Genomic DNA, 15,935 nt, shown 5'->3' with positions numbered 1-15,935 from the left:
CACAGACAACTGCAATCACTTCCAGATAGATAGGCAAGTGCACAAAGTGTGTGTGTGTGTGTGTGTGTGTGTGTGTGTGTGTGTGTGTGTGTGTGTGTGTGTGTGTGTGTGTGTGTGTGTGTGTGTGTGTGTGTGTGTGTGTGTGTGTGTGTGTGTGTGTGTGTGTGTGTGTGTGTGTGTGTGTGTGTGTGTGTGTGTGTGTGTGTGTGTGTGTGTGTGTGTGTGTGTGTGTGTGTGTGTGTGTGTGTGTGTGTGTGTGTGCACATGCATGCACACAAGTACATCTCTGTGTCAGAGAGAGAGGATGGCACGGGAATGCCAGAGATAGACTGCATGCCAGTGATTATTTTTGGCCCATGCCAGTGGCACCAGTCATCATCATCATCTGAGATGAGCTGTTGACAGAGGAAGGTGGATGAATTAGAGCTGAGAATGAAGGAGGGAGGCCAAAAATGGTAAAGTGCTGAATGAGGCAAATCTGACAGCAGTACAAAAGTATGGATTAGAGGAAAAAAATGAATGAAATCTCTGTAAATCTGGGACAGTAATAACACAAATATGTCATGAAAGGTTCCCTATGAGGCAGCTTCTCAATACAGGAATGTTCCCACTGGAAACCACTTTATTATTATTATTTTTGGTCACTTAGTTCTTCTCAACCTGCGGGCCGGGGGTCCCAAACTGACAATTTCATGACATTTTATTTTTGGAAGTACAGTAGGTAGACAGGAAAAGGAGAGAGAGATGGGGAGTGACACGCAGAAAAGGCCGGATTCTTCTACTATTATTCTTCATTTAATGCTTTCTTTCGTTTTAGAGATTTTTGCCACTGCTCTAGAGGGGGAGTGTTCCTACTGGTTGCAAGCTTTCATTCATAATAACTTGATGTCATTCACTTGGTGTGAATATTAATAGTGGACGTGAGCTGACATGCACCGCTACTGTAGTAGCCTAAGGTATGAGTGCATGCTGGCTAAGCATCAACTGTTCTGTATGCACAAGCTGCAAAGGTGTGTGTGTGTGTGTGTGTGTGTGTGTGTGTGTGTGTGTGTGTGTGTTGCTTCCTGGAAACGGCAGATCTACAAGCTCACAGTGTGTTGAGTAGGGAGAGAGAAAGATGAGATCTCTAAGCCAGCTAGTCTTCAATGTTTTTAATCACTTAAACCCTGTAAGCTTCAACACTGCCTCTGTTCTACTCGTTTTCCCTCTAGAGAGAGAGAGAGAGAGAGAGAATAATGGAGGGGTGAATGAGGGAGAGTAGGTGTAGGAAGTGATGAAGAACAGCATTCCTCCTTGCAACGGCCCTCTCTCTCACACACGAACACGAAAACGCACACACCCACGCATGCACACACACACACACACACACACACACACACACACACACACACACACACACACACACACACACACACACACAATATGCATGCATATTCACATGCACACACACACAGGAAGAGAGATGGAGAGGTGGGGAGAAAAAAAAGAGTATAAATCTGAGAGAGAGAGAGAGAGGTTGATCTGAAATCCAGATGCCTTGAGGACCAACAGTGGGTCAAACTAATGCACACACGCTGCGCACCCACGCACGCACGCACACAGACACACAGACAGCTCACACAAACAGCGCTCTCCATCTCCAATCTCTCTTCACACAGACCAGAGTAGTGGTGGCTGCACAAGTCAGCAAAAACAATCACAGGACTGAAACAACTGGACTACTTTTTATATACCTCTGTTTCTTGTAAAACTCTCACTTTCCACCTCCCAGTTCTCATTACAGGACTCGTCATTGGAGTTCTTTATTCATATTTCTATTTATATAGGCTATCTCCTTTCTGCAGACATTTTCAGGTGAGTTTCTCACTGGTTTTTAAATACTCCCAGATGTTGAAATCACAGTGCATGTGAGGTTAAACCGTAGTTCTTCTAAAAGCTTGAGAACATTGCTACTACAGGATTCCTTAAGTTGTGAGATATGGATTAGTATTGTGTCCATATATTGAAGGAAACTTGGTATTTCTTGTCCATAGGCCTATGAATGATCTAATCTAACCACTTGTTGAGTCATTTTCTGTGGAAGCTAAAACAAATCACCACCAGTTGTTGTCTTTATGCTGATAAACTGCCGTCAAAGTGACAATTTTCTGTCCGGTCTCACTTAAGAGCTAATTTCACACTCACTGTCATGTAGTGAAGAATGTGGTTTGTGTCCATGTTATTGATTGATGTGTGCTAAAGTGGAAAATAAGATCCAGCCACACAAGTGAGATGTTGGATATTTTGGCTGCAATCGCGCTCAAACAACTAAAGGTCTGCTTTAGTGGTTCTTTGGTTTTCGTTCATCCTTTTTCTTCTCAGATAGATTTAGAGCTTTTGGCACTGCATGCAAGGTCGATACAGCGCTGCAGATAAAAACAGATTTCCACTCTACAAGTAGATTTTGGAATGAGAAGTAGTAATTTTTTATTTTCCCCACTTTTGAGCGAACTCTCATGGGACACCTGAACTTGCTTCATTGCATGGTAATCTACCATGCCACACTGGCAGGGAGCTCCTCATCTGGAAGGCAATTGAAATCAATTTCTCTGGTTTAAAAAATATATATACAGTATATTATGCAAAAAATATGAAGCTGGCTTCAAGAAACAACAAAGTATATAGTCCAAAATGGTTTAATCGTGAAAGAGACATGTTTACTTTGAACCTGAACTGTAAGTAAGTAATTAAGGACAACGGAAATGCTGGGAGGTCTTTCTGATGTTATGTTGTTGTTGGGGGTTAGCGTATACATTTGGGGGTCCTTGACATGAGAATGTTTGAGAAACACTGCTGTATTGTCTGTGATTTCTGCACTAGAGTGCATGTACTCAAGTACTGTACTTAAGTACTTTTTTATTTCATTTGATTTCTTTACTTTGCTTGAGTTATTTCCAATGTCCAATACTTTTACTTCTACTCCACTACATCTGATAGGCAAATATTTATTTAGTTTACTTGTTGCTTTGATTATTATTACAAAACATTCATTAAACACTTTAAGCCTATATACGTAACTTGCCTACCCCCTCTGGTTATTTGTTTTTCTCACTGGTCAGACTGAATTAAATACATGTATTTCCTCTCGGAAAATGAAGACTGTCCCATGCGTTTGATATTCATGTTTATGTTACGTACAGTACAGTAGCTCTAGCAAAGAGCAGTTTTCAACCAGTGGTCCTTGAGGGGGGTTCCAGGTGGTCCCCAGATAAATCATGAAGAGTTGCTAACAAAATGTACCGTCAATCCCTCATAGATCTTTAACTCTTGAGAGCATAAAATTAGGGTCCATTTACGCCATTTATTGGTTTCATTTTACGCTTTGACTCAAGAGTAAGAAATTATTGTAAAACATCTGCATTACTTAATTTACAATAAGTCTACACAATTACAGAATGTAGATGAAATGTTATTTTGATCAATGCCTGTTGGTAACGCCTAATGGTTCCAACATCGGTGCAGCATGGAATTGTGGACAATATCCAACAACAACATCATATATACATTTGTCTTCTTTTTGTCTTGTTTTGTGTTCTTTAGTGGTCTGTGGCTCAAATGCAGAATAAATAATGGCCCTTGATAAAGGGTATAGCAAAAAAGGGTTGAAAAACATATTTCTATAAAGGGTTTGTTCAGTAGCAGGTGTCTGCTCATCTCTCCAACTCTTGAGTAAAGGGAACATACATGTTCGGGTCAGACTATAAAGGGAACTCACGATATAGGAAATAAACCAGACTTCACTTATACCTCCTTTAATTAAAATAATCACACCCGTGTGAACTGAGTGGTGCAACTCCGTGTGGGGGTCCCCGGTGGGTCCCTGGAACTTCCAGACCCACAGGAACTCGCCCAGGGTGCCGGCCCGGTTCCGGCGATCCGCCCCGCGTCGACCGTTTCGGAATTAGCAGACATTAGCAGACACCTCTCCCTCTCTCTCCCCCTCCCCCCCTCTCTGTGTAATTAGCAGGCAACAGTGCAACACTATCTCTCTCTCTGTTAGCACAACAGCGCCACTTTTTCCCCTACTGGTACTCTAAACATAGGGACATAGGGTCACGTGTACACGTGGACATACAGGTAGGGACATTGCTGTTCCTTGGAGTGGTTGCACTGTGGTCTCCCTTTCAAATATTTTATTGAAAGTGATATTTTATTTTACAGACGCACGCACACACGCACACACGCCGCACACTGTGCATGCTATCGTGGACATCAGCATGGGAACCATGTGTGAATCATTGCAGGTTGCCTGTCCTTTCTGTACATGTGTTATCTTGAATCGGGCAGCTGTGGTCTTGGCTGCCGGTGAGCTTCATCTTTCTGACACAAAGATGTATTGGCTCTAACGCTGATGCACTTAAGACACAGCCTGCATGCCTTCCCTGCCCTCCCTTTCCCCTCCCGTCGTGCATTCAAAAGTTTGCTTGAATGAGAGTACAAACGTATTGGCATCAACATAATTATGCTTATCCACATAAGTACTCATCATTATGCAGATTATGAATTAGTAAAGCATTCTTGTGTTCATGACTTTAGTGCAATGCGCTGTGAGCTTGTATATCGGTGATTTTTGCTGAATGCTCACTGCCAGAATAGGGATGCTGGGGTTCAAGAGGTTAACTGTGAAGTATTTTCAATCTGTCCTAAATGGAAATGGACATTCTGTCAAGTTTTCCCTGTAACATATTGTATATCAAGTGGGGAGATTTACATATTTACGTATCATGACATAGATGTAAGGTGTAATGTAATGCCCTGAGCCAAAAGTTGGAGAACCACTGGTTTAATGTTGCAGCTGGTAAACCACTGAAATAAAAGTGTCAATGAACACATGAATATGGTTATTCCAGGCAGAGGCTGGACACCATAGCACCACATAATTTACCTCAGTCAGCTGACAGACTGAGAGGCCAACCAAGTGATTTGTTACCACTGGAGACTTAGCTCTTCTCTTCTCTTCTCTTCTCTTCTCACTCCTTTACACTCTCCACTGTGTTGACATAGAAACCTGTTGAAGTCATCAGATATGGAGATCAGAGGTTCTGAGCTAACTACATGACACCATCTTCTGTTCTTGTGACACCTACCTTAGCATAATTAAAGCCATTCAAAGGCGGTAGTTTTCAAGACATTTCAGACGTTTTGGAAGTTTTGCATGGACCGACTGACATAGCCCTCCTTTGGTACTAGTGTGGGGAAAAAAGGACCAAAAGTTCTAGATAATGACGCTGCTGTTAACTAAATGACTGCTAGCAATGAGTTCCGCAGCCAGCGAGCCAGATATGTGTGTGCATGCGTGCGTGCGCGCACATGTGATTCATCTGTCTGTCATTGGCATGATAATGACATGATTCCCCAGGTCAGATTTTAGGGCAGCTTCCCTTCCTCCACGCACGCACGCACGCACGCACGCACGCGCGCACACACACACACACACACACACACACACACACACACACACACAGCTGCTAGGTGAATTAGTTCCTCATTGAGGAACACAAAGACAGACATGGAAACCAGACCCTCAAACTGGCCTCTAATGGTTTCTAATAAGTGTGTGTGTGTGAGAGTGAGCTTGCGTGCGTGCATGCGCGTGTGTGTGTTTTCCCTCGTCTGTATGTGGTTGTAATAAGATCGCAGACATTTCAGAACAACAGGCCAAGCCACCTGGCCTTGTAGCAAAAGTTGTATACATATTTCACCCTATATAACTTTTTTGCAAGTCCCTGAAAAGACGCAATGTGATTGGCCAGTAGTCACTTGAGAATTGGTTGGTGATTGTCCTTCCGCACTTCCGGCGCACGTCCGCCCTCCCAACGCGATACAGGTCGCTCCAATGAACTGCAGCAGCAAATGAGGCATCTTTTTGTGTATCTATGTAACACCATGCCAAAAATCTAAAACCTGTTTGCCTAATTCCCCCCCAGCAATATCTCTCAACACCTTGCTTACTCACACTAGATTACTCTCGTTCCTTCTTTCACTCTCGAATTTCTCCTCATAATCTATGTCCTTCTCTCTCTCACACACACACACACACACACACACACACACACACACACACACACACACTCACACTCACACTCACACTCACACTCACACTCACACACACACACACACACACTCTAATTGCATGTGCAGGTGTACCAGCTGAGGTGTATGATGCCGTGATTTTCTCCCCTTTATTTTTTATGTGCTGTATTTTGCAAGGCATTATGTTAATGTTATCTTTCATCACATCCAGCAGAAGCGTGTGTGCTTGGAGGGAAGCAACCTGCATTCGGGTCATCCCCGTGCCAAGAACTATCACAGTGCTGAAAGACACTTTGATTAAATACAGTGAGAAACTAGCCCTTTGATGTTCTGTGCAAGCAGGCTACACCTGTAAGTTCTCTGTGTAAGCCTGATAATATAGCCTACTTTGTATGATGTACCGTCGCCCATAATCCATGATCTCGCCCTAGTTGTTTTCCACCGACCTCAAGCCGACCGCTATAGGTGTGGCCGTTCTTGTATTCTTTATTATGTTTTACTGAGAATAAGGTCAGAAATAAGTTTAGGGTTAGGCATAGGTTTACTGGGGTTAAGTTTAGGAATAAGGTCAGGTTTAACCGTTTAAGCATAATTTACTTAGGTTACTTTATACCAGGCAGCTAGAACAGTTCTGCCAGCTGTACGCCCGGAGCGAGTTGGTAAATGGGCGACTTGTTTGGTATTCGCTTACTTTGTCTTACAAAGAAATTTAATTGTCAGTCTAAATACACACTTATACTTAGATTTCGTTTTTATCGTTTATTTTTATCACAAAACATCACACTGTAATCAAACATTTCTCTCTGGTGGATCGAAAAGGCATAGGCTGAAGCTCAAAGCTTATTTATGCCTATCCATGTGTTTTAATTTATAGCATTTACAATGTTCGTAATGAACAAACACAAAAAAAAATCTTTCAATACTTCATACATATAGACACACACAAGCACACACAAACCTAGATTATACTGTAGAATAGATATACAAACACTCACACACAGCCAATTACATTCACCTTTATGTCGGTTTGTTTACTATTGTTTAGCCTGAGCTTGTTAGGTTTTTGGTCTAGAGGGGCGGGGCGCGGCTGAGATTTGCGCACGCCCTGATTGGATCTCACCGATCTGTCCGTCAGCCCTGGCTCCTCCTCTCCCACCCTAGTACAGCGCTACGTCACATCATTTGGAGCGACGCCCACTCGGAAAGGTTGACTTCCACTTCTAGCCCAGAGCAGCCAATGCGTTCCCCCAGGCTTTCATTTTTTTCGCCGACAAAAATGAAAGCCTGCATGGGTACCGAGGTACCTGTTGTTGAGTGAGAAAACAATATTGCACATTAAAGGGGAATACCGCTCATTCTCAACATTGTACATTAATATAACTTATGTTGTGGAAATAATAAATTCCCCCGCCACCATCTTCTATGTTTAGCCGTTTCTAGAACTTGGGGTCATGTGATCAGTGACATCACTCATAGACATAGAAAGGTTAACAGACACCTCCTTTGCCGCAACTGCGAGATTACATCAGAGAGTTGGGCTAAAAGATACAGGCTCAAATTGGCTGAGGGTGGCAATGGGAGGAGATAAAGGGAGATAAAGGCAGTAGGGGTGTGAGCTGACCTGAGGGTGGTGATTTTAGCAGTAAAGTAAGTAAGGAAATCTTCACAGGAGTGGGCTCAGCGGGGATTGATGATGGAGTTGAGAATGTTATTTTTGGAGACTAAAACAGAAATATAGTTGGTCTTGGACAATTTGACCGCATTCTGGTAATCGGAGAGACAGCCACATAGGATTTCAATGGAGATCTGAAGTCTATCCTTCTTCCATTTTCTCACAGCGTGCCGGCAGGCGCATCTGAGAGAACGAGTGGAACTATTGAGCCAGGGCTCTGAAAGTGCTTTGGTGCTTTTAGTCTTTAATTTAAAAGTCTTTAATTTAAAAGAAGGAACGGAATCCAATCTTATGGAGCATGTGGCATCAAAGAGGCGATAAAGTTCCTCAGCGCTTATGAGTGCTGTCAGAAGGATAAGGAGGGGAATTATTAAAAGTGAGGGAAAACTGGGAGGCCGTTGTACTGTAGAGGTTATAACACGCTGATGGCGAGCAGGGGCACAAGGTTTGAGTGGCAAGCAGGGGACTGAGACCGAAAATAAAATTGGGAAGTGGTCTGATATAAATTTTATATGTATTTTATATGATATACTGAATGATGAGCAGATGTCGCTGACAGAGATGGAGAGTCCATATGATAACATGCATAGAATAAACTCTATGCATGTTTGTTTCAGTTTCTGGGACACGCGTCATAACATCAAGCTGGCTGTCGGTAACCAGTAACGCCTAATGGGGTTTAGGCGCTACAGTACTCATTAAACAGAATGTCTCATTTAAAGTTTTTCAAATGTTTAACATATTTTGAAAATAGCACATCTAAGCTCACAATGATGTGTCTCATCGCTACGCATTGTATCCTTCACCCTGTCAAACATTCAGTCACTCGTTAGATGACGAGCCAAGGGAAACGCTGTGGATGGTGTTTTAATTATACAGCAGGGTGCAGCCTCTGACATGATTGCCGTGGCATTTAAAAGCACGCGCCATTGACGCACAACATGGGAGGCAAAACTGTATCCAGGCCCGGTAGCCTCGGAAACCCAGATGTTTTTATTTCCAGGGAAAAAAAAAGTCTGGGACCGAGTCCACTTCAATTTGGCATAGAGTAGCGCAAACGTCGATCACTCTCTGCTGATTTCTGATCGTCTGCACCTTTGTTAAATTGACGCACACATGTACATGTACGCACACACTCCTCTCTCTCTCTGTCGCTCTAATTAATTAGTCTGATGTCGCACAGCTGCGTCATGAGACTAATTCATTAATGTTTTCTATGCCTATGCCATAGAAAACATAGGTGGACCCCAGGCTATATGTCCGGTGGACCGACCTGTAGTGGGCCGGCCCGGTGGCTTGTGGTGGGCCGGTCTGGGACAAATGTTATCTTGTCTGTTTCACGGTATAGTTGTCTGTAAAAGTGGTGGTATTAAGGGCTTATAGTATCTGCGCTGTTTGTGGTGGCCAGTATGGGCCAAATTCCGCCAACATATCGGGGCCGAATCTTTGTCTCAGTCCAGCCCTGACTGGATCCGGAGGTTTGATGAAATACATTGGTCATTGGACTCAATGCCAATGAATACACACTATTTCTGAACGATTAACGTCTTTGTCAGTTAATCGGTTCAGGAATATAAAAAAAAGACATAAGACAGGTTGTTTTCGAATCCCTTGTTTTTTGTGCTAACTATATTTTTATTGAGGCATCTAAACAGTGCCAGTTTCAGGCTAACTAAGACCTAGACACAGAACATACTGAACATAGAGTTACAGAAAATGTAAATCAGGCAAACAAAAACACCAAAACCAAATGAGGAAGTAAATGTCCAAAGTTCAAGGAGTGGGCCTGCAGTACATCAATGCAATATAAATATCACACCTGCTCCCTGATAGTCTTCTGTTGGGAAGTTTAGAGCCGATGTGTTCTGGTATACTATATGGACACCTATACCGGATGACAAGAGCCCTACTGTACGAAGCTCAAAGTGTCTTTCAGGCTTTCAGTCTTGCCTTATTCCCTTTCCTCAGGTGTGATGATGGCGTGAAGGAGCGCTGGTCCAGGCCGCCATCCATCCAGTCATGGCTTTGTGGTGGTGTGGCGTCCTCCTCAGCAGGCTGGGGGCGCTGTGGCTTCCCCTGCTCCTCTCGCTCCCACTTTGGCACATGGTAGGTGGTCTACATTATGTCTACAGCAGGGTGCATGGTTTCTCAAAGTGGGTGCCATGATGCAATTCCAGGGGGGACTGATAATATTTCCATCAGAGAATGCGTTGATAATTTTTCAATATCACTTAAGTTTAACCATTTAGACCCTCTATACTTAATAGAAATACATACCACAAAACCAAGTATTGATACTTTTACTGAAGTAAAACATTTGAGTACTTTTTCTTTCCCACCACTGATGGATATGTCATTACCAAGCCCCCAGAGCGGCTGGCCAAGTTGAAGCCACTGAGACGTAGTGGTCAAAGCTGGAACTGCTAAACTGCATTTAGCATGAGTAAACCCCGTGCAGCTGGGGTTTAACATGGATCGCTCGTTAGTACTTCCACATTTAACAGTCCAAATAAAAAGAAAGCGTAAGTAGAGCGCTCTTCCGGGTCTTTCAAACGCCACTGAGCAACTTCCATTGAAATTAACTGTGGGGGTGGGTGGGGCTGTCCGGTCTCTAGATTAATGAACTCTATGGTCACTACAGGTGAAAATGTCCAAAACGGTACAAAGTGTTCTTTTCCCCCTCCTCCTGCTGTGTCCTGTGGGTCTCCAGGCCCACGCTGTCCCCTCCTGCCCTCGCAGCTGCACCTGTCCGGGGGTCAAAGAGGTCCACTGCACCTTCAGGCATCTCACCGCCATACCAAAGACCCTGCCCAAGGACACGGAGAGAGTCAACCTGGGGTAAGAAACTGTGCTGATTTTGACAGCGAATTTTGATTTAGTTTGTCATATTTTAGTCACCTGAAATATTTTGGTCGATTCTTTTCAGGAATCACTGTTCTATTCTAATTCCTGTGCCCATGTGGTGTTGGGTGGTGGAAAAAGTACTCACATTTTCACTATTACTTATAGCTAAAGTATCAATATTGTAATGTAGAATTACTCCGTCACAAAAAGTCTGGAATTCAAAATCTACTAAAGTACAAAAGTATTGGTATAAAAATGTACTTAAAGTACCGAAAGTATAAAATACTCATTATGCAGAATGTCCCGTTTCACTAGTATTCAAAATGTTTTGAAAATGTTTGATGTGTTTTGAAAATAACAATGATCAAAATCTACAAACTAGATACTATAAAGTTTTCAAATAAATGTATAGTGGAGTAAAAGTACAATACTTGGATCCGGAGATATGTACTGGAGTAGAAGTAAAGGTATTGGAAATTGGAAATACTCAAGTAAAGTACAAATACCTCAAAATGACCTTGTGCTTAGTTACTTTACACCACTGAAGCCTGGGCGCAGCCCCAGCAGCAGGTCATTATGCCCATGGTTGCTCAAAGGGAGACAAATCATTTCCACGTGGATCTTTACATCTTGGAACGGAAGTTTTCCCTGCATTCCAGGAGCATTACGGTTGTTCAGGGAAAAAGCCACAGCTGCTGTTTAAACTACTGTATTGTGAATGCATTTAATAATGAATTGCTATGGAACGCAAATTGTACCACAAACGGCAACCAACAACCAGCACCTGCCAAGAAGCATTTAGTGCTTAATGAGTCTTCACATCAGGCTTACTATTTGCATATGGTGGGAAAATGCTCTCGGTTCATTCTGTGTTTTACAATTAAAATGTACTGTAGAAAAAACTATGTTAAGAAAACACTTTCAGGCCCAGGCCGTAGCGTAACGGTCTGGGCACCGGACTGGTAATCCAGTCGCAGTGTGCCGCGGGTTCGACTCCCGGACCCGACACGGCCTTTACTGCATGTCATCCCCCCATCTCTCTCCCGTTTCCTGTCAGCCTACTGTCTGTCCCTTCAAATATCAATAAAAGGCGTAAGCCGCAAAAAAAATATCTTAAAAAAAAAAAAAAAAAAACACTTTCAAGCTGGTGTGGTGTTCCTAATTTGGCCATGTTATTACTGTATAGTAGATGAAGATTGTCAAAACGTCAACGTTTGTGACATTATAGTAAATCTACAAGCTCATAAGTCATAACATGTTGTGATGTGAGGCATTGTGACACTATCTGTAGTTGTCACAGAGTTGTTAAAACAACTTTTTATAACGTTGCATAATGCAGGGGTTCTCAACCTGGGGGTCGCGACCCCTCAGGGGGTCCCGAAATTATTTTGGAGGGTTCCGAAATTATTAAAAAATGTAAATAAAAAATTGCAACTGAATTGCTGGAAAAGGTAAATTTAGAGTTTACATAGTACACTTTTGTTAATGATCATATCTGGTTTCAGTATTTATTTATGATGTATTTTCTCTATTATTGAGGTTATTGTAGCGGTCATTTGTATTGGTGCTGGGGAGGGGGTTGCAAGACATGGCCAAAGCATTTTCCGGGGTCCCCAGCTAAAAACGTTGAGAACCCCTGGCAAAATCATGTAAAGAGCAAATTTCCACAAAAGCCATTTTACGTAATCATCACAGGAAACCATTATGTCCAAAACCGTCACTTTTCCAGAAATGAAATGAACCAATGTAGTTATTATTTAGTCATAAGCTCTTGTTTACACTGTTCATTATTTATATATAGTTGCAACAATAGCTCACTAGCAATGTGACCCGTTGCTATGAGCTGCACACAAATCCTTTGGGCTTTTCATTAGGGCTTGTATAGATCGGCTAGTGTGTGACACTGTCACACAGCGAAGAAGTGCATGAATCAACGAAAATAAACATAGAAAGTTGAAATGATAGAGATACAAGGTTTCTGCCTGTCAATGACGATATATGTGCTGACAAAGGCTTTTCCACAAGACACAAACCACCTCCATATGGACTACACTGTATGGAGTATTCTAGCTGATCTTTTAAACACGCAACTTGAGACAATTGGCAAGGAATTGAATCCAGGCACAGAAACGTTAACTTTACCCGCTTGAACCCCAGCAACAACATAAAAATAAATTAACCAAATATAAAACGATTCACATGACACACGCGTGTGTCGGGGGGAGGGGAGATATGGGGGGGGGGGGGGGGGGGGGGGGGGTGGGTATTGGTTGTGAGCTTGTAAATCAGCTATTTTTGGCGAAGGCATTTTGTGATGACTGAAGGCCATCATGGCAGCCGTGGGCCCTCCGTTTGGCCCTTCCCTGGGGGCTTGATGTCGCTCCAATGAACTGCAGCGGCCAATGAGGCATCTAGGTTTTTATATCTATGGGTAAAGAAGTTGGCTCTCATCACCAAATGGGATTAGAGAGCCCATGCCCTCTGGTGTGTTGGACTCTGTCTGAACCTGCAGTAAAGTCTCCCCAAATTATCCTGCAATGTAATGTTGTTTTTGGACCATACAAAAGCCTTTTTTTACCACTTCTGTAGATATCACACCATTCATCCATAATACATTTCCATTGTTTACATTCTAGCTGTATTGTATTGTCCTACCAGGGCACTTCCATTTAAAAAGGCACGTGCTCACATTAGATAAGGTCTGTTGTTCTACCACTGTACGGTGGTATTGATTTATAGTTGGTGGTGGTACACACATGTGTCCGGCAGCAATCCCAAATCTCCCACGTGTGTTCAATTGGGTATAGGGATAATAATATCCACATCCTGTGTTATGTGTTTCACCAGTTAGGTTTGAGGAATTCATTTTGCCTGATTCCCTTTAAAGGCTTGGCTCCCTATACTGGAGCAATCCATCATGGTAATGCAGTCCTCTGCATTTTATCTTTAACGATTTTCCATTGTGTCTCCGTTGTGAGGTAATGTATTTGCCCCGGGATATACTATATATTGTACATCTGACAAGGAACTGAAAAAACAGGGGAGTATAAAAAGGCATAGGTAACAGTTACAGGACACAGGTGAACTGATAATCAACACTGGGATAGGCTACAAGACTAAAAGGACACAGGTGGAGCAAACTAATAATCACAGAACTGGTGAGTCAGGTAACAACTCAGGGGACAAAACATCCTACTTTGAATGCGCCACGTCTCTGCATACGTGTGTGCGTACTGTACGTGTGTGCGTGTGTGTACGTTTGTAATGCACGTAACTCAACAAACGTTTTCCCCACCGACTTCACATTTGAGTGATTTGACACACGCGTTCCACACCCCCAACTCCTTTCACCTGGGCCAGGCTCTGCCAGTGGGCCTAATGAGGCCAACTCCTTTCACCTGTGCAATTTCCAGCCTCTACCTCAGCCAATTGAGGCTCAACCAATCAGGCTCTGCCAGTGGGCCGAATTGATTGCCAAGTACACTTTTCAGTTTGCCGTCTTCACACGCACAGGCACACAGATCTCCATGTGGGACACCGGCTGACAGTTAAAACGGGTGCTATGACAATGTATATCATATCAAACCCATGCATGACCTTAATTGCGCTCGAAAGGCGAGAGCTCTGCCGCTATACCCGCTACCCGGACACATACAATACGATACGATCGCAAACTATGTTAAACAACGTTAAACTCACTTCTCCACTCACTTTATGCACACTTTTATACCCTCTAGTCACATAACGTGCTAGTACCAAGTGTAATGGGAACCTTTTTGACAATTGATGTACAAAACAGTCTGACAGTCTGACTGTGTAAACCGACTGTGGCGTGGGTGGTTAAGTGTTGTCTTCGATGGTCCATGCATACCTTGCCTACGTATATGCGCTGCTTGTCATATGAGTCGTGGGGAGAGGGAAGCTCAACTCTGGTGTTTTGCTGTGCAGTTGCTTGCATACATGCAGATGTGCTGAACTGAGGATGTGGGGGGCCCATGCTGAAATCCTTCAGCTGCGTGAGGCAGAGCAGAGACTGTGTTTAGAGTTTTTCATCACGTGTGTGTGTGTGTGTGTGTGTGTGTGTGTGTATTGAAGTCACTGACCTTCTCCCCTCAGTCCCCTGTTACACGCACAAGTAGACCAAAGGCAGTGTTGAAGCTTACAAGGTTTAACTTTGAAGACTCCTAGCTGGCTTAGATCTCATCTCATCTCTCTCTCTCTCTCTCTCTCTCTCTCTCTCTCTCTCTCTCTCTCTCTCTCTCTCTCTCTCTCTCTCTCTCCCCTCTTCAGGTATAACAGCCTGACGGCAGTGGAGGGCTCCGAATTCAGGTCACTGCGACAACTGGAGATGCTCATGTTGCACGGGAATGACATCAGCATGGTTCAGCCAGGGGCCTTCTACCCCCTGAGGTCACTGCAGGTACTTACGTATATGCACATATCTTAACCCAGCTGGTATGTACTGTACATGAGGTCAGACATAAGGTGCATAAGGTGGTAGCACTCCATATATATTTATTTTCTTTTAAATCTCTGGGACCCCAATGCACACTGTAAAATCCTCAGTGTTGTGCTGTGATTCCTCCTCCCCTAAAACATGATCATCAGGTTCTATGATTATACTAGATTTAATTATTATTATTATTATTTTTTCAAATACATATAGAAGGAGAATAAAATCTGCACTCTCAGCAATAGTAGTCTTGTTTAATAATGATGAACAGGATCTGCAGCAGCAGTCAAACCAGACCGATGCGTTCCGGCACGCAGGCCTTCCTCCGTGTAGGAATTTACAAGCGGAAATGACATGATTACATAGAATTTCTGATTCATTGACAAACCATACAGCTGTGTCTCATTATTAAATGATTAATAATAAAAAAGCCTACAAAGTGGACGCTTTGCGGTCTCCGCACTGAAACTACCAAAGATCTCTGGCTGTATACTGGATTCAAATGAACATTGAGAGAGTGTGCAGATCATGCAGTGACCGTGAAGTGATGTTGCCTATATTGTTCTTTTGAGGAATGTTATGCCTTATGACCCTTTTGCAGAGAATTTGTTATGACTAAGTTTACAGGGGGGATGTATATTGTATAACTAAACAGAGGGGATGTAGTGATGTGTGGTAGGAACTGATAATGCACAGCGAGCGTACCGGACATATATCTATGTAACACCTACCTCTGAATATGCCGGTTCTGTAAACAACAATTCTCAAGTAAAGTTTCAGTCCAGTCTTAACAACCCACTGTCTTCTTTACACAAATAACACGAGATCTACTGAATGTGTCAAACTGACATATTGAGCCTATTACACACAGTGTGGCTTCCCTCCAGTAGGCTA

The 15,935-nt window shown here is 43.1% G+C and overlaps 1 protein-coding gene across 2 annotated transcripts in view; it reads left to right on the top strand.

Moving 5' to 3' along the window:
- The window catches only part of LOC310873910 (matrix-remodeling-associated protein 5), a 75,889-nt gene that overhangs the window by 28,296 nt on the left and 31,658 nt on the right, over positions 1–15,935 (top strand). The window contains exons 1-4 of one of the 2 annotated variants that reach the window (XM_083786495.1): positions 1,697–1,854; positions 9,713–9,850; positions 10,455–10,582; positions 14,879–15,008. In XM_083786495.1, coding sequence (XP_083642621.1) covers positions 9,764–9,850; positions 10,455–10,582; positions 14,879–15,008 — 345 coding nt within the window. In that variant the 5' untranslated portion in view covers positions 1,697–1,854; positions 9,713–9,763. Of the gene's footprint in view, positions 1–1,696; positions 1,855–9,712; positions 9,851–10,454; positions 10,583–14,878; positions 15,009–15,935 lie in introns of those variants that run through there. The other variant, XM_083786494.1, reaches the window with a different exon arrangement.

This window comes from Protomyctophum parallelum (genome assembly GCF_964188405.1).
Source record: "Protomyctophum parallelum genome assembly, chromosome: 16".
In the NCBI taxonomy this organism is placed as follows: domain Eukaryota; kingdom Metazoa; phylum Chordata; class Actinopteri; order Myctophiformes; family Myctophidae; genus Protomyctophum; species Protomyctophum parallelum.
The sequence above is the reverse complement of the archived record's forward strand: the minus strand, read 5'-3'. Positions and strand labels throughout refer to the sequence as shown.